General features: G+C 43.2%; 1 protein-coding gene across 2 annotated transcripts in view; it reads right to left on the minus strand.

Annotated features, from left to right (window-relative positions):
• Nucleotides 1-8,425: 8,425 nt before the first annotated feature.
• LOC119973428 (lysine-specific demethylase RSBN1L-like) overlaps nucleotides 8,426-18,326 on the minus strand; it is a 70,506-nt gene continuing 60,605 nt past the window's right edge. For both annotated transcript variants that reach the window (XM_038811530.1, XM_038811531.1), the window contains 3 exons: nucleotides 13,902-14,069; nucleotides 10,448-10,556; nucleotides 8,426-9,695 (listed from right to left, as the gene is read on the minus strand). In XM_038811530.1, coding sequence (XP_038667458.1) covers nucleotides 9,204-9,695; nucleotides 10,448-10,556; nucleotides 13,902-14,069 — 769 coding nt within the window. In that variant the 3' untranslated portion in view covers nucleotides 8,426-9,203. The remainder of the gene's footprint in view (nucleotides 9,696-10,447; nucleotides 10,557-13,901; nucleotides 14,070-18,326) is intronic.

Below are 18,326 nucleotides of genomic sequence, written 5' to 3' on the forward strand. Positions count from 1 at the left end.
GGGTCTATCCGGGATCTCACAGGCATCGATGCACTGGTGCATCCGAGCCGTGACCGACCAACGGAGAGACCCGCTATAATGAGGCCCATGCAGCAACCAGGGGTGTTGTGGAGAGATGCTTCGGCCTCTTGAAGATGCCAATCAGGTGACTGGACCGCTCTGGAGGTGCCCTGCAGTACCATTCCGAGAGGGTCGGCCGCATATTTGTTGTCTGCGTGTGCTACACAACATTGCCCAGTAGAGGGGTGATGTCCTGGAGAGGTGGCACAGGGGGAGCCCGATGACAGCGACGCGTCTGCATATGAGAAGGAAGAGGATGGGGAACGGGGGGGCACAGACACAACCTGAGGGTTGCATATGGCTAGGAGGCTGCACAACGCCACCAGCTTGGAAAGCGAGCACGCGAGGGGTTGATCGCAGCACGTTTCACGAACTAGGGGGAGGGCATCAATGAGCAAGGCACTTACACCACCTTTCCGCACAAACGCACCACCCAGCAACCCTCCACCACCTCCCGCACCACCCGACAACCCTAGCTCGCACCACCGTCCCAGTGAGGCCCGGGGTCCACCGGGCTCCCCGAGGGAGGAGGTGGTTCTGGGGCCCGTCCCGGTAACTCCAGCAAGGGAGGTCCTGTAACATTCGGACTACCCCCGTACTGAATCTGGTGCATCTGGTGGGCAGCGGGCAGGACAGGGTGGCACCACGTCACCCAGCACGCCCGCCGAGCAGTCTTGTCCATTGAAGTCGGGCCGCCCCAGGAAACTCACGCCGACGTGGAGCCACGTCGTAGGGCAGGAGTAAATCCTAGCGCCCATACTACCACTTTCACAGCAACGTACACCTGCGGCACAACGGGATGGTATCAGACAGTTGCTTGTGTAAGCGGGTGTGATCAGTGCCATGTTGAGTGATGACAACCCGCTCTGCGGTGAGCTGTGAGCTCCGGATCGTTAGACAATGTCTGACTCTGGCCATAGCTAGAGTGGTCCCTGTATGCATCACGGACACTCCATCGCATGCCCATGTGGGGTAGCTGGCGTCGGTGTGCCGAGGATGACGGGGTTTGGTGGGGGGGGGGACACACACCCGGCATTACCATCGTAGCGAACTTCGACCCCAGCGCCACTCGGTCCCCCTCACGACCCCTCAGGCACTGGACATAGCAGAGTCATCTAGGTTTAGTGTAACAGTGACTTTATTCGTGACATTCACAGACAAGTGCCCTCGCCCCTAAAACTAAGCTATGCCCTGCACCCGTGCCAACTTACTACATGTCTAACTTCTTTGCCTTACGGGCCCCACCACTACGCCTTGGTGTTTCCCCAGACGGTACAGCAGTAGTGGAGGCGGACTGCGGAGACTCCTGCCCTGCGACGTGGCTCTCCGTCGGCGTGCATTTCCTAGGGCGGCCCGACTTCGATGGACAAGGCTGCTCGGCGGCATGGTGCCACCCTGTCCTGCCTGCTGCCCACCAGATGCACCAGGGACAGTATGGGGGGGGGGGGGGGGAGAGAGGGGAGTCCGAATGTTACAGGACCTCCCTTGCTGGAGTTACCGGGACGGGCCCCAGACCCTCGTCCTCCCTCGGAGAGCCCGGGCCTCAATATGGTACGGTGGTGCAAGCGGAGACATGCATGTGCTGGATGGTGTTGTACAATCACAACGGGAGGTTGCACAGTCCCTGACAGGGATGTCACACTCCCTGAGCTCCATCGCTGCGAACGTTCAGGCCCTGGTCGATGCCGCAGCCGGCCTCCAGGACCACCGACACCTGGCTCACCCAGTTGTGGAGGCCGGCTGCGGCACCGACCAGGGTCTGAACATTCGCAGTGACAGAGCGCAGGTAGTGCAACATCCCCGTCAGGGACTGTGCAACCTCTCGTTGATTGTACAACGCCATCCAGCATGTGTGCAAGGCAGCTGATGCTCTCAGCGATGGCCTGCTGAGGCTGGGCCAGACCCCGGCGGCAATGTCCAGTTGGCTCTGGCACATGGCTGCTTGTGAAAGGGCAGCCCTCTCCTGCGCCACGGATGAAGCCTGCACATGAAGCCCCACGCCTTGCAGAACCTGACCCATGGCCAAAACCGTTGCCCCTACTGCCTCCACCAGGGATGCCACCTGTTTGGTGTCAGCCTGGGTGGCAGCCATGACCGGCACCACTCCCTGCTCCTGGACGCGGATGGACTCCTCCAAATATGTCTACAGATGCAGGAAGACGGCCATCATTCCATTGTCCACTCCCTGGGTTTCCAAAGGCATCGGGTCTGTGGTTGGGTCTGGTAAGTCCAGGAACCGTCTGGGCGGCAGCTGGGGCTGGGGCTGGGCTGCCCTCCGACTGTCCAGCCCCTTGGCTGCTCCTACCTCCACCTGCTGTACCAGTTGGGCTGTGTGGTGCGCACCAGTCCGTGACCCAGAAGCCTTGTGATAAATATCACGTTCGCTGCAGAATTTGGTTTAAAATAAGGCATTAATACAAACAGCTTTTTAATTCAATGTGGAATAAAACCACTTGAGCTAAAGGTCAAGTAGAGGTTACCACCTGATGGGAGAAACTCGAAGCTGGTTTCAAAGGGTCATTAATACAAACAAATACAAAGGCCGTTCTCTGACAGACCATAAAATTATTTGGGTTACTCCCTGCACCTATAAGCATTCAAAACATAAGGACAGGGAATTCTCCAGATAAACAACTTTTTTTTTTAAACTATACCTCTTGACACTTAGAATAACACCCTCAAAGGGCAGCACGGTGGCCTAGTGGTTAGCACAACCGCCTCACGGCGCTAGGGTCCCAGGGTCGATCCCGGCTCTGGGTCACTGTCCGTGTGGAGTTTGCACATTCTCCCCGTGTCTGCGTGGGTTTCGCCCCCACAACCCAAAAATGTGCAGAGTAGGTGGATTGGACATGCTAAATTGCCCCTTAATTGGAAAAAATAATTGGGTAATCTAAATTTATATTTAAAAAAAAGAAAAAAAAATAACACCCTCACAACAAGTGTCTGTTTTGGTATCTAAAGAACATGACAACACTGAAAAAAGACAGGCCTCTATGCGAGTCCCCCTTGCCAATATATCTTAGGACACCTGACATTTAAACAGACCCTACGACCATTAAAAGATGTATTAATGATAATACATCCAATTAGCCATTTGGCGATAGATAATTAACCAACAATAAGTGACAGTATATCAGACGTCATCCTTGATCGATATGGGAATTTTCATGTATATAAAGAAGAGGCATTTTAGCAGAGTTATCCCCTTCGGGAGTGTGAGTCAGTTCTGTTCTTAAAAGCTTGCCTCGTCAGACAAAAGCTCAGATTTTGTAAGTATGTCTTTGTTTAACTTCTTAGAAATGTATTAAGAAATTGATAGGAGATACTTTATGATTTTCCATGTTTCAGATATCTCATTCAATTGAGAGAAGTTAGTGTGTTAGCAGATAACATAGGACTGTTAATGATTTTATATTAATGGATAACTAAAGACTTAATCAATTTATATTTTTAACTCTGCTATTCTGTATGTATCCATTGGGAGTATTTACTATAAAATACTTTGATTAAAATTATACTGTGTAAACTCACTCTCAAAAGTTTGAAGTCCTAGACACTCATTTAGGAAGTCTAAATGGCTAGGACCCACGACGATAGAGGCAACAATTTAGTTATCAGTGACGTATCTGAACTTTTCCCATAAAAAGTAACAGAGATCCTGCTTAACTGCCTGAGACCTGGAAAAGCTTTCTTCTTTTGTGTGATCTGTTCTGAATCTCAGCAGAGAAACAGATTTCCCTCTTTTGTGGGTTAACCTAGAGCATAGGTTATTAATAAAGTATTATCAGTCCGGAATAACCTAACTCTGTCACACCCTCATCACTAAAATGGCCAACCGAGGTGAGTGTATCTGCAATGTGGACGTTGTGGGTGACAGCACTGATGCCAACTCGAGGTCCTCATCCGTCCCCAGGTCTGGGGTCTCCTGGGTCAATCCTTGGACCGATACACAGTCTGCGGCTCATGTTAGGAGCCATGTCCAGTCTATCCATCGTCGGTCTGGCCGTCCTCTTGAGTCACTGTCCAGAGTCCGCATCCTCTCTCCGCCACTGTCCTGGGCCGCAGCCCTCACCTCGTCCGTCTCACGGCCATCAGTGTCCTGACTGTCCATCCTGTGTTCGTCAGTGTCATCTCAGTTTGTCCTCTGTGCATCCCCCTCCAGTGCCCCAGAAGAGGGCTCTCCTGTCCGTCTTCCTTCCCCTCTCTGCCGTGCGTCCCTGTGGGCGGAGGAGCTTGGAGCTGGACGGCGGGGGCTTGTCCGAGACATCCCTGGACTATCGGCTCCTGGAGAACACAATAAGGCATGTATCGTTAGACACGCGGAGCCGGGTGTGAGGGGGCAGTGTGGGTGGAAATAGGGGTGGAGGGGTATGTGTCAGAGGGTGGGTTTGGCACTGGTAGGGGGTGCAGTGAGGGGGGGGGGGAGAAAGAGGTGACGGTCTGCAGGAGTGTAGCCATTCAGGGGAGTCTCACTTGGTCCTGCGCCTCCTATCTGGCATGGCGCTACCTCCTGGGTGGCAGCTCCCCCAGTGAGGTCCAGACCATGGACGGTGAGGGGATGGAGCTCAGGTAATTCCCTTCCGGTTCTTGTACGCTCATGGGGGTTGCGAGTTGTCTTGTCCTGCAAGGGGGGGGGAGCATCACAGTCAGCATCAAGACACGTAGATGTTGGCAACATTTTGACTGGGTGGGGGACAATGGGCACCGTGTCATGGCAGCTCTCAAGGAGGGGGGGGGGGGGTGTTGCCCATGTGCGTCGGGTGGAATGTGGTCCCCCTCCGCAGACAGGGGGGGGGTCCCGCAAAACGTGGTGGTGGAGGAGGGTTGGGGTGTGGCCCGGGGGAAGTCTCCGGGTACTTACCCTGGCAGCCCTCATGGGATCATGGAACTTCTTCCGGCACTGGCCTCCATTGCGGGGGGTGGTGCCCACTTCACGCCAGCTGTACCTCAGTGCTAGATGGGTGCCAGTGCCCACGTCTTGGGCACAGGATGACCCTGCGCTCTTCTACTGTATCTAATAGAGTCCCCAGCTCACTGTCCCGGAACCTGGGAGCAGCACAGCGGGGCTCAGCCATCTCTAGCGCCATGCCCACCGCGTTTCTCGCAGCCCCGCTGCTGGCCCCTTTTCGGGGCCTGAATCGCTCGTGCCTGCGGCCGTTTCAAAACGCGATGGCATTCACGACAGCGCGGACACTCTGCCTCAATATTGGAGAATCCCAGCCATGAGACTGAAGCCACTCCAAGAGTACTGCTGTACCTGGAAAAATATTTAAGGCAACCCAAAGCTTACTTCCCAAGGACTTGGTCATTACGTCTTTGAAATAAGACTTACTATATGCAAATTTAGATTGGGGGAACAAATAGTCTTTTGCAGCTAACCTATCTCATGCTATCTTGAGGGGAAGACTAAGTTATTCAAGATGCAACCCAAAAAGCTTTTTTGGCTTAAAGCCACTGAGTTACTATTTTGGTTCAGCATCATCTTCATTTAAGCTCAGTATTTCGTACTGACACTCTGATTCTGTACGTTGGGGTAGAACATATTTCATGCACATCCAAACATTGCATCAGAAAATGTAAGATTATTTCCTCCCAAATGTTTAGTTTCAGATTGAGTCAGTAATAAAGTACAAAAGAGGCTCTTCAGCCCATCGAGCCTGTACCAATAAAACTACACTAATTCCACATTTTAGAACTTGGCCCATAGGTTTAAATGGTATGACATTTCAAGTGCTCATTCACGTACTTTTAAAGGTTGTACGGCTTCCTGCCTCTACCACCCTCCCAGGCAGTGCATTCCAGACGTCAACACTCTGGGTGAAATATATTTTCTCTCTAAACCTCCTGCCCCTTACCTTAAAGTTATGCCCCCTCAGTATTGACCCATCAACTAAGGTGAACAGTTGCTTCATACCATTCAATCTTACAAACCTCAATCAGGTCCCCTCTCAGCCTATTCTGTTCTAAAGAAAGCAACCCCATCCTATCCAGCCACTCTTCATAGCTCAAATGCTCCACCTCAGGCAACATCCTGAAGCTCCTCTGCACCTGCAATCACATCCTTCCTATAGTGAGGCGACCAGAACTCCACACAGTACTTCAGCTGTGGCCGAACCAAAATTTTGTATAGCTGCATCTTAACCTCCCTACTCTTGTGAAATATCTTCTGAAGAGGGTTACAAAATGACTTGCAGCATTAATTTGGTGTTTGTAATTATTTTATAACTAAATATATTAATGAGCTGGAATGAAACTCTGCTAGCGAAGTCTTTTGCGAATCTGCTTACAACCTTTAAGCACACAGTATTGACTTTTTGCAGTGCTCAGCATCAGCCTCTGGTTAACTAATCTCAGTATGATGGCAGAAAGATAATATGGTTGGCTCCGGGAGATGAAAAAGTCAGATCCCAGAGTAGATTTAGCCAATAGTTCCTGTAGAAAGTGCAAGTAGAGGGAAGGATAACCAAATTTAGTTATGATGTCCCCACAATCAAGTACGACAGTTCGGTCACACATCAAGAAATCCCAATTTGTTCATACTGAGGGCACTGTGCAACTGTAGTCCTACAGGAGTCAATCCTCAAGGACAGGATAATAAATGGAGAACAGCTTAAAGCATGACATGGTAAAAAAGCACAAACTACTTGGCAGAGCTTTCTAGAAAGAGCATAAATGTATAGTGTGGAAAAAAAATAATCAAATTTGGTTTGAAACTTGTAGAACCTTTTTCCTCATCCTGTTGAGACTCCCAAGAGTCTCTGCAATCTGATCCAACTGTATGTATAAACCTTGGTCGCAAGTACCAACAAACTATCAGCATGTGTAATACATTAGATCAGTGTCAATCCAGTGCATTCATCATCCATACCCATATCTGCATGAGAATATAAATCCAGAAAACTAGTTATCAATACAATTGTAGTGTCCTTAGTGCTGGCTCAACTGAGATGAGATGAACCGACTTAACAGAGCAGTAACCAAATTTTGAATCCCCTGGTTTGTATGGCCTAGGGACAAAGATTTTAACTGCAATTCATTGGATTGTCAATTCTTCCCACAAAGTGTGATAAATCTTAGAATGCATATTGACAGAACATTGCAAACAAGAGAAATTTGGACATGGAAATACCATGACACCATAGGTGGAAGAATGTTATTTGGTTTGCTGTGCTTTTGATTGTTTGCAGGATGGGTGGGCTTATGGACAAACAGAACATACTTAAATCCAGCCCAAATTATATGAAACTCTAGTTCCATAAACCAATACTAAATAAAGCTGAATTAATAATCTAAAGTATGTCATAGTCATCCCAAGATCACAGTGGCTTTTTCACATTACACATCTAGTGCAACTGCAGAAAATGGTATTCAATATTAATGAATTACAAAAAGACAATGGTCTGGAATCGGTGGTCCTCTTGATGGTGGAGCAGTCATTACTCAGTCAATATGCTATCCACACACGCAGTTAAACACAGAAAAAACAAGTTGCCAGTGATACCATGCTTCTCCATTATCTTCTCAGATGCAATTAGCACAAGCAATTCACAGTAAATTGGCATGAATGAACATTAACTTTACGCACTGTTCTCACTTTGGGATCACTGAAAATGTTAAACCTTGTTTAATCAGGTGTAATTGGCTACTAAGTCTGGAATTTAATTCCCTCAGGAGAACATTTGAAAATTGCAGGACTTGTAGAAACATTTTTAAAAGTTTATATTTCAGCTTCCAGCTTAATCCTATGTGCAAGTTCCAATCTTTATTTTCCTTTCTGTACATTTGATTAAAATGTGGATTATAATCCTTGCCTTTTAACCTCGGGTTTTGCAGGCTGAAAGAATTCTTCAGTCTGATCGACTGATGGCGCTAAATTCAAGTTGGAATAAAGGAAATTCATATTCTTGAGCCTGGTAAATCTTTGATACCTATGTTTTGAGGTCAGTGGCAAACACCGTCACTGCTGTTGACTGCGAATTCCAGGGAATTACGTATATAAGGTACACCAAGATGTGCAGCCTGCATCACAATAGCACAGACTGGCAAATGATTGAAAATGAAAGAGTCTTACATCTGAACTGAATACACAAACTCGCAGCCAACACCATAGCACATTAATTTGGTCAACCGTACTGCAATAAGGAAAAATATCTGATCCAAAAGCAATTGAGCGCTTAAAAAATAATTACACTGTGACTTTGATTAGAGGCTTCTTCCTGTCTAACTGATAATGAAAAGAGATAGAACAGCCTAAAAGCTCAGCATTATCCAAGGTGTTAGAATTAGAATTTATTTTATGAAGACTTGCATGTTTGCAGAAACTTAGTAAAGAGATGGAGAACCTTATAAATTAACTTCTATGGGGTACTAGTACTTCAGTGTCTTAGACAACACCACATAATGAATACCTTTATTTTAAAATCTAGAATATGATAAATTTGCACTCAATTCCCTTCTCCCCTCCCCCTGGGAGAGAAATAAGAAAGAAAATTCTGATTTGTCTGCACGGTTACACAAATGTTGTCACGTCTACATCAGGTGAAATAAAATAATGTAGGTGTAAAATAGCCAAAGGCTACTACTTTTGGTACTTACGTATATAAAAAACATTAAAGTACACTGAACCTTTATTAAGTGGTTCAGATTTTAGTTTGAAATCGCACTACATAATTATAATAAAAAATGTATTTACACTACTGTGTTGACACAAATACCAGTATTCAAATTTGCAACTAGGTTGACATAAGCTCTATGGATAAGCTTGAATTTGGAAACAATTTTGGCTCAGCTTACAAAAAGTATATGCCGAGGTCAACTCTGCTTCTATCCCTACTACTTTTTTATCTAAAAATAAAAAAGTAATTTTTAAAACTTTTTTTTTCCCATTTAACCTGCAGTGTGACAGTGCACCTGTCCCTTAAGTGCTGTTATGTTTCACAGTTATGGACAGGCACTGAGGAATGTTACAAAGCTACATGTACTTTTCTGTCCTACCATGTAACAGTCTTAAGAACAGTCACAAGCTTGCCCCATAGAACTTACATAAGAACATATATTGTACATCACACCATTGTTAAGATACATTTAAAAAAAATAAAAGCTCCAAAGAATATACACAGATATCAGTGAGAAAAATTCTGTTGCTACTCATGCAAATCTGGGTTTACTGAGGGTAGCTGTTGTTCGTCTCCACAGTCAGTTGGGGTATTTGAACACACAAGGTCTTTTGACTCAGTTACAAACTGTGATTCAGTGCTTTTATGTTCCACTTTCATTTGTGGGAGTTCTGTGATATTAAGTTCGATTTTGACTTCTTGATGTCTTGCATCTTCAGATACGTCATCCCCCTGCTTTTTGTCCTCAGTCTCCAATTTGATAACTGGGCACTTGGTGTCTGGTGGCAATTCTGAGCCTTCAGAAGCACATTCTTGAGCAGATGGTTCTCCTGCATCTAGATGATATTGTTTCAACCTCACATGCCATGCTAAGCTGCATACTGCAGAGACAGTCTTGAACTGGTGTACAACATTCCGGGGAATGAAATATACGTCATTGTCATACAGCTGAATTCTCGCATAGCGAATGCCTTCTCTCCGTATCTGGTTCAGTTTTGCATCATCCACCCATTGAACACACTAAAAACAAGATGGAAAACAGAGTTCAGCAATGAAAAGTGTAGACAACATTTACATCTAAAACAGTAGTTTCTTACGCACAGATGCATAGCAATCAATGATCATTGCTTCCCAAACTACTAGTTACAATTAATTAAAAGGTTGCTCATTTGGGTTCATTTTTGAGTTTCAGGAGTTCTCGATATCTCCACCAGATGGCGTGCACACCTTGTGTTGACAAAATGTTTTCTGTGGACAGGAATCTATAATTGGCCTGGAGCATTCTGTGGCCTACATAATGTCACACATTTGGCTAAGACTGCATTGTTGACATTGGATCACATAATCCATGACATTTTCTTCAGGAGTAAATTACATTTCTGAGAAATATTCATTTAAAATCATTTTCTTACCCAAACCTCTCTCTCCTCTCTCTTTTGTTACACAAGTCTCATATTGGGTGCACTGTTCAAACCCTATAATTTCCTCATCCAGCATCCATGCACATGATTTTTTCAACAGAATTATTGATTATTAATCAGGGATGGAAAAAGGACAGATTTTGTGCTTCACATGCCAGAAGTACTGAATAATGCATCACTACCCCAGCAAGCTTGATACAAACAAGGGATCAAACTTAAGAGCTTCCATCCAGATTAGATTTGCACTTTATAGCCACAAGGGTAAAAGTCAAAGCTCATAAAAACATAAATAATACCATAAAGATGAGGTTTACAATTGTTTTAAAAGAACTGGAAAATAAAATTAACTACCTGAGATAATGGGGGTTCATGCAGATCTAACTGCAATCTTTGCACCACCTCTAGAAAGTCTTCTGAATGAAAACAAATCACATCTTTGGTTATACGGGGTTGATCAGACCTAAGAAAAAGGGAAAATTAACTGGAATTAATTTAGAAAACAATCTGTATGTAGGCAATTGTTAATTTCATTAGGTACTAAAAAGTGGTTGAATGTCAGTTCATGCCTGTGCTTCTTCATATGGTGAGGGCATGACATCAGCTGTTGCTGTTGTAAGTGAAATTCACACAGTAAAGAATGGAAGTTCAGAGTACACACAGACATTTTTCAGATTAAATGGTTATTGGGCGCAACACATCTAGATATCAATCCCACAATCTCAACATATCCTTCAAGTTCTCTCCAAAAATACATCAAACTGTTGCTTGCACCCATCTATATTCTACTTCAAAATCATTTCATGGTCACTTATTCCACTAGTCAATTGCCAATTTAATGAAAACGTCCTGCCTGCCATCCCTTCTCATTCCCAAGTGTCTTGTTTTTACTCATGTCCATGGTCACTCTGGACCATTCTGGTACAACATAACCAGGCAGATTTATAATTTTCTCAGGGCCAGAATTGCTTACCTAACCTCTTGGCCGGGAGGTGGTACAAGGGGCACTGGAAAAATAGGTTTAAAAGGGAAGCGAGGAAAATAGTCTGCATTGAATACAAGAACTGAAAAGTGAAATGAAATTCTACTGTTTCAACTTTTTCCGTTCAACTGAACATGCATGATATGTAGTGTTGTTACCCTGTCAAATTAACTCCCCTAAGGGCTAGGAGTAACCACATATACAGCCTCCGTACTTTCTTATTCCTGATCTTCTATAAATAATCACGAAAAACTGTGCGGTCTTTCTTTAATTAATTTACTGCCTGGCTGCATTCTACAGATGATGCTCCTAAGATTTGAACAAGACAGGGCTCAGTGGGCTACAATAAAAAAAAAATCTATATCTATAGTTATAACAATTAACTCAGCTTAATGTTTCTTCCTCAGTGTCCTTTTTAAACTCACAAATTATTTGAATCATACCCACTTTAATATGTTTTTCTTTAATTGTTTTGAGTTTCAACGTTTAGGAATGCATCATCACACCAGATGTCAAGAGCAGATACTATTATTCCAATTATCATCTTTCGCTACTGAATATCAGAAATGTAATTTGACAAGAATCAGCTATAAGCCCCCCTTTTTAAATATAAAGCCAGCAAATTACACATTGAGAATTGCTTTATATACTAGATCATATCAGCCTAATCTCCTGCCAATGCTCATGCAGTTTGAATACATGTCAATTCACTTCTTCTTTCATAACCACAGCACCGTTATTGTACCTGCTACTTAGGCATGCTGTTTCATCAAACTCTTCCTGCCCCTGGACATGTTTACACAGGAACATCTCTCAATTTATCTGTGTGGATTAGAGTGCAAAATCCAATTTTAAGCATAAAGCAAAAGACTGTCAAGTGCATATTATATTTCTCCAACACATTTCTTCAATTAGCCCAGGGATATGGAGGCTAACTGAAACATCATGCCACTCAATTTAGATCGGGGTTCCCTGTTTTTATGTCTCAGTATTATCCTCAAGTACATTTACCCACTGAAGCAACCCCTTTCTTTTCCATTGATTCTCCCATCACAAAAAAGCTACCCAAATCACTAATTGTTGTATGTGAACATAATTGGAAGAATACTTTTAAAGACCACTTTGTTGCACTTTTCCCACCTGAGAACAGCAAAAAGAAACCATACGACTGTAGTCTCACAAAAGTAGTTATTGTAAAGTTTAGGGATATGGAGCTTAAGATTCAATGACTAAACAAAGAGAAGTTGCGCAACAATACAACTAGGTTTATAGTTGTTCAGGAAGCCATTAGATTGCTTTCATTTCATCCTATCCAAAGTGTTATAAAAGGGAAATATCAGAAATGATTAGCAACAACAGGTAAACCGTTTAATCTATATATCTATTCCTTGGAGGCTGAATTTTAATGCGTACTAAAATGCTATTCATTCAATTAAATTAAATTTTCAGAGGCTTTGAGAGTGCAGATGGAGGCAGGTTCTTGTAAAGAGTCAGGGTTACGGGCGCTGGCAATGGCGCCACTATTGTTTGCCCCAGGGAAGTACTCAAGTAGTCCTGTGGTGGTAGCTACACTGAAGATTCGGAAGCAATTCCGACAGCATTTTAAGTTGAGGGCAGGCTCCAGGGTGACGTCTGTTAGAGGGTTTCAGCTAGGGAGGGCGGATGTGAGGTTCCGGGGTTGGGAGGAGAGAGTGGTGATGAGATGAAGGATCTATTTTTGGAGGGATGGTTTGCAAGCTTAGAGGAGTTGGGGTGAAGTTTGGGCTCCTGCAGGAGGGCGGCTTCAGGTACATGCAGGCGTGGAGCTTCACAAAAAAGGTCTTCCCGAACTTTCCGGTGGCACTGTCCACCTTGTTGCTGGAGGAGGTGCTGTCGGTGTGGGGGCTGGAGGGTGTGGTCGTTTCTGCGACTTACGGTTGGATCATGGAGGTGGATAAGGTGTCCTTGGAAGGGATTAAAGCCAAGTGGGAGGACAGTGTTGGTTGGAGGAGGGATTATGGTGCAAAATGCTGCAAAGGGTCAATGGCTCAACCTCGTGCGCAACGCTGGGGTTGATTCAATTGAAAATGGTGTACAGGGCGCACTTAACAAAGGCGAGGATGAGCTGGCTGTTTGAGGGAGTGGAGGATAGCTGCGAGTAGTGTGGGACGGGTCCAGCCAATCATGTCCATATGTTCTGGTCGTGCCCAAAGTCGGAAAGATTTGGGGGTCAATTTCAGCATCATGTCAGAGGTCCTACACGCGGATTTAGAGCTGGGTCCCTTGGAGGCCATATGTGAGGTTGCACACGGGTGTCTTGGCCTTCGCCTTATTGATCGTTCACAGGTGGGTCCTGTCGGGGTGGATCTGCCCTGTGCCTCGGTGTAGCCGGGGGATTCTAATGGAGTTCCTGTATTTGGAGAAGGTGAAATTTGCTCTGAGAGGGACAGATGAGGGGTTCCACAAGAGTTGGGGCTTGTTCATCTTACAATTTGGGGATCTGGTTGCCATCAAGGGGTGAGGGGGTAGTTCGGCAGTGGGGGAGCACGGTGTTGGAGTTGTGTTTATTTGTTCTGAAAAGGTTAAAACATTGAAAATTTGAATTAAAATATTTTTTAAAATTACATTTTCAGATCACAAGTAACTTCACTACTGGTTTTCCCATCTTTAAAGTTCTAACATTTGCATGCCAAATTTAAAAATTATTTGGAGTAACATTAGGTGGACAGAAAAAACAGTAGTTCTGCATTTTGGTTAAAACAATGACGAAAGACACTACATTTTTCTTTAACATTTAATAATTAACAGCAATCAAAACAACCAGTCAGAAGTGTCTAGTTCACATACCAATCCCCACACTGTACAGCTTTCAACACTCCAACAGCTGCTGTAGTCTGACGCTCAAATCCCTGTCCAATATGATCAGCATGGGCTCGAGTCCTATCCTCAAACAGCATTTCACGTGGCTCACTTGCACGAGGTAGATACTGTAAATTTTTTATTTCATTGGTAGTTCTAAAAGAAATGGATGAGAGTAAATACTAATTTTCTATCTTTTATGTCTATCCTGTTAAAAGATCGGTAAATTGGAAAGAAGCTGATTATATTCGAACATTAAGGGGAGGGAAGCAGGGGAGGAAAGAGAAGCATGTACAATCTGTTAGCACGGTTGCACCTTCATTTATTAATGCGATAAGAGAATAAATATATAAATAAATTAGTGTTGAATCCAAAGCACAGTACAAAGCAAAAGCTGGTCATTCGAATTGTATGCATTATATTTCTTCCCCCACCCAACCCCCCTCACTCCTCCACAGCTGTACAAATGTATGTTATCTATACTTATGCATTAACCACACTAATCTATTTGAACCCCATTTACCACTCCTCTCCTCTTTCCAATAGATGTTTGCATTAATACAAATCAACTGTAGTTGCAAATAGCCAATTTAAAGCAATTTAAAATAGTACTGCTTTTGAAAAACAGTTTAAATCCTTTGGTGAATGTAAACAAAATAATGGATTCTCAGCATTAAGTGCAATTTATATAGGAACATTCTGGGTGCATTAACAATACCAATTACTTGAAGCTAAAATTATGTGATATATTAATCCATGCCCAACAGCGGACAAGAGGAGTTTCCCATTGAAACAAATATCACACATTGCAGGCCCTTTTAAAATAAAAGTTGTTTCTTTTATTCAGAGATTTTTTTTACTGCATTTGATGACCATTGGACACAAGCCAGGACAATGAATGGCCTTACGTAAATTGGTCAACTATGATGTGGTTATCAGGAGATGGAGTTTGACTGATGGACATACCATCTGATTGATGGTAGCTGGGAGGACATGATCACAATTTGCATAAACAACATGGATTGCAGAGTCTACAAAGCCTTGCAGTGCCAATGAGAACTGATAAGGATATATACTTTCCAGACTCAAAGGCTTGACCAGTGCCAGAAATCTGGCTTAAAAGAACACTGCTTCCAAGATTCGGTGCTGCAGTCGAAATGGAATAGTCAACCACTGGACACTATGGAAGTAATGGCCAGGAACAGAGTGATTGACCGTAGGGCCAATCTGGTACGGTTATTTTGCGACTTGGGTGATAAATGGACCAAGGGGAATTTTAGCACATTAGGTTCCTGTTGTGAAATAGACTAATTTGGGGATACCCATTTTGAGGAGCTGTCTTGAACAGACCAATTTGGGGTTAACATTTGTAATATAATACGTATAATATGCAAGGAGAGTGGTCTTTCTACCTTTCGTTCAAAAAAACCCTCTCTTTTCAGTAGTTATTTATTTTTACTGCTTTCTTTTTATATTATAAATGATAACTGTTGTATCACTATTTTATTTTAATTATTCAATAAAATTGTTTAACACATTACAATGTTCCGAACAAAAGTGAGATTCCAAAGAGACTCCATGCCCGTTTCACCATCTACTGCATAACTAAAACTATTACTTCTTTAACAATTAAAAGATTTTTCTGTAAATAATCTATTATTAAAATTACTGGTTACAGACAAACAATGATTAGCCATTAGGAGAGTTCAATAATATTAAAAATGGGCTAGTGGTATATATAGGTCTTGCTGAGCCGAGAGCCTGTATGTAAGTATGGAATTAATTAATAACCAGAGATCTATTGTATTGCATCAGTCTCAGTAACACAATAATGACACTTATAATACAGCCTCGGCAGTATATTGCAGTTATGGTGCAGGAGACAATGACACTACTTATTTCTTCCACCTTGAAGGAACACAAGTTAAACAATTTAAATGTGCTGTGACAGGTTTCAGTATCAATACTGCATAAAGGGTTTTATTTTTGTATTCTTACTGATACTGGAAATGATGCAGACAACATTAAAATGTGTAAAAATATCAAAACTCTTCATAGATATTTTCTCTCCCAAGTCAAGTATAGCAGAAATCAATTCATGAATAAATCAATAATAAATATGTAAATACATTCTACATATGCTTACATCAACAAGCAAAAAAAATCTAAAACAAAGTAGAAACAACATTGATTCTAGCCAAAACCATTGTCAAGCTAAGTTAACTTCAACCATGTGTGTTATTATAATGGAAATGTTCCTTACACTGGTGATTAGATGGTTACAAAACAAGAATATAACGCATGGAGAAAACAAAATCACTTGTTCCCGTCATCCAATTTCAGACCCCGACACAGTGACAACGTGTGGAAGCAATGTGACACAAATACATAGGGCGCCACGGTAGCACAATGGTTAGCACTGCTGCCTCACAGTGCCAGAGACTCGGGTTCGATTCCGACCTTGGGTGACTGCCTGTGTGGAGTTTGTACATTCTTCCCATGTCTGGGTGGGTATCCTCCGGTTTCCTCCCACAGTCCAAATTTGTGCAGGTTAGAGGGAAGCACGGTGCTGTGGTTAGTGCTGCTGCCTCACGGCGCTGAGGTCCCAGGTGTGATCCCAGCTCTGGATCACTGTCTGTGTGGAGTTTGTGCATTCTCCCCATGTTTGTGTGGGTTTCGCCTCCACACTCCAAAGATGTGCAGGGTAGGTGAATTGGCCATGCTAAATTGCCCCGAGGTAGGGTTACGGGGCTAGGGTGGGGGATTGGGCCTAGGTGGGGTGCTCTTTCAGAGGGTCGCGCAGACTCAATAGGCCAAATGGCCTCCTTCCGCACAGTAGGGATTCTATATCCACAAGTTTTTGAAACTTTCATGCAGCTTGGAAGACAATGTACTTATTCAGTGCACAAGAACCTAATATCATCAGTTTGGCAATGACAGCAATATATTTTCAAAGTGAACCACTTCCAAGTCAGCGTTGATTTCAGTTATTAACAGAATATTAATGGTGAATCCAGTTATTGGATTATTTTCTTCTGGTTCTGAAACACTCTTTCCAATCCTTTAGAGTTTTGTTTTGTACACAGTGACTCCAGCAGACTGATGTACCTTTAGGATGTGGCGTCAAGAGACATCCCGACAGTCTCCCCCAACATACATAGCATTAACATCATTTCTATCCTTATCAACATTTTTGTAGTTCAGCTATGGCAGTGTAAATCAACAGCACATCTCTAAACCAAATTTCAGCAGTTTATATAGCATTTTAGGGTTCACCATCACTGAATCATGTTGCAACAATGAAGCAGAAATATTCAAGGGCTCTACTCAGAAAAGACTATGTTGTCTTGGCAATTGACCTCCTGCACTGTAGGGATTCTATGCTTCTATGGCACTTTCACCGTTCCTCTTTCTTGGAGAGGCAAAATCACAGGGCCTCATACTATAATTTTAAGGTAAAAAAATGATGAGGAAGAAAGATTTTGAAGCCAAGGTAAAAATTAATGCGATTGAAACACCACATCCAAAGCAATGAAACCAAAGTTGATGATCAATATCCTGAGAAAGTGAACAAAATTATACCCCCATTTAAATTACTTTTCTACACTTTAATTGAGATGTATTAATTTCATTATAACTGTTCAGAGGTGTCCATTAACTTAAAAAGTTGCACTGTCAGAAACTTGCATTGGCTGAACATAATATTTAGTCATTATGAACCAGATATTGCAAACAATATTCAGAAACCAGTGTCGCCAATTTATATTACTGAGGAACAACAAACATCTTTTGAACCTGCACAGTAATTATCTTTAGAAGTTTGCATGCTATATTTCAGAAGCCTGGATTTTTTAAATTATAAAGATCCGTCAGCCTTCTGGTTTGGGAATGATGCATTGTATTCATCTAAGCCCTATAGGGAGACTAGGAACTGTCTGGGAACATAGACCATTTAGTAATTGTATAAACGGTACAAACAGTGTTCATGATGTCAACAGCATTGTGGGTGTACTTACACCATATGGACATCAAGTGGCTCAAAACGGCGGCTCACCACAACTGTCTCAAGGATAATTAGGGATGAGCAATAAACTTTGGCCTAGCCAATAATGCACACATCCCATAAAATAAAGGAAAAAAAACACTGAACAATTCTCACTCTGTACTCAAGCTACAAATGATCAAAAATAGTTACTGAATCAAGAGTCAGAATGATCAATTTTATAGTCATTAGAGATTCCTACAAACATATAATTTACTAGTAACATGTACAGAGCCTGTTAAGACACTATACATATTTTTCAAATGGTAAGATAGATGGGAGCTACATTTCATCGGCATCTGATGAGGTCCAACTACTACACAGCCATTAATTATTTCTAACTCTCCCAGCTGGCAATGTTGTTGTGAAAC

The sequence above is a fragment of the Scyliorhinus canicula genome, chromosome 11, assembly GCF_902713615.1.
Source record: "Scyliorhinus canicula chromosome 11, sScyCan1.1, whole genome shotgun sequence".
Classification (NCBI taxonomy): Eukaryota; Metazoa; Chordata; class Chondrichthyes; order Carcharhiniformes; family Scyliorhinidae; genus Scyliorhinus; species Scyliorhinus canicula.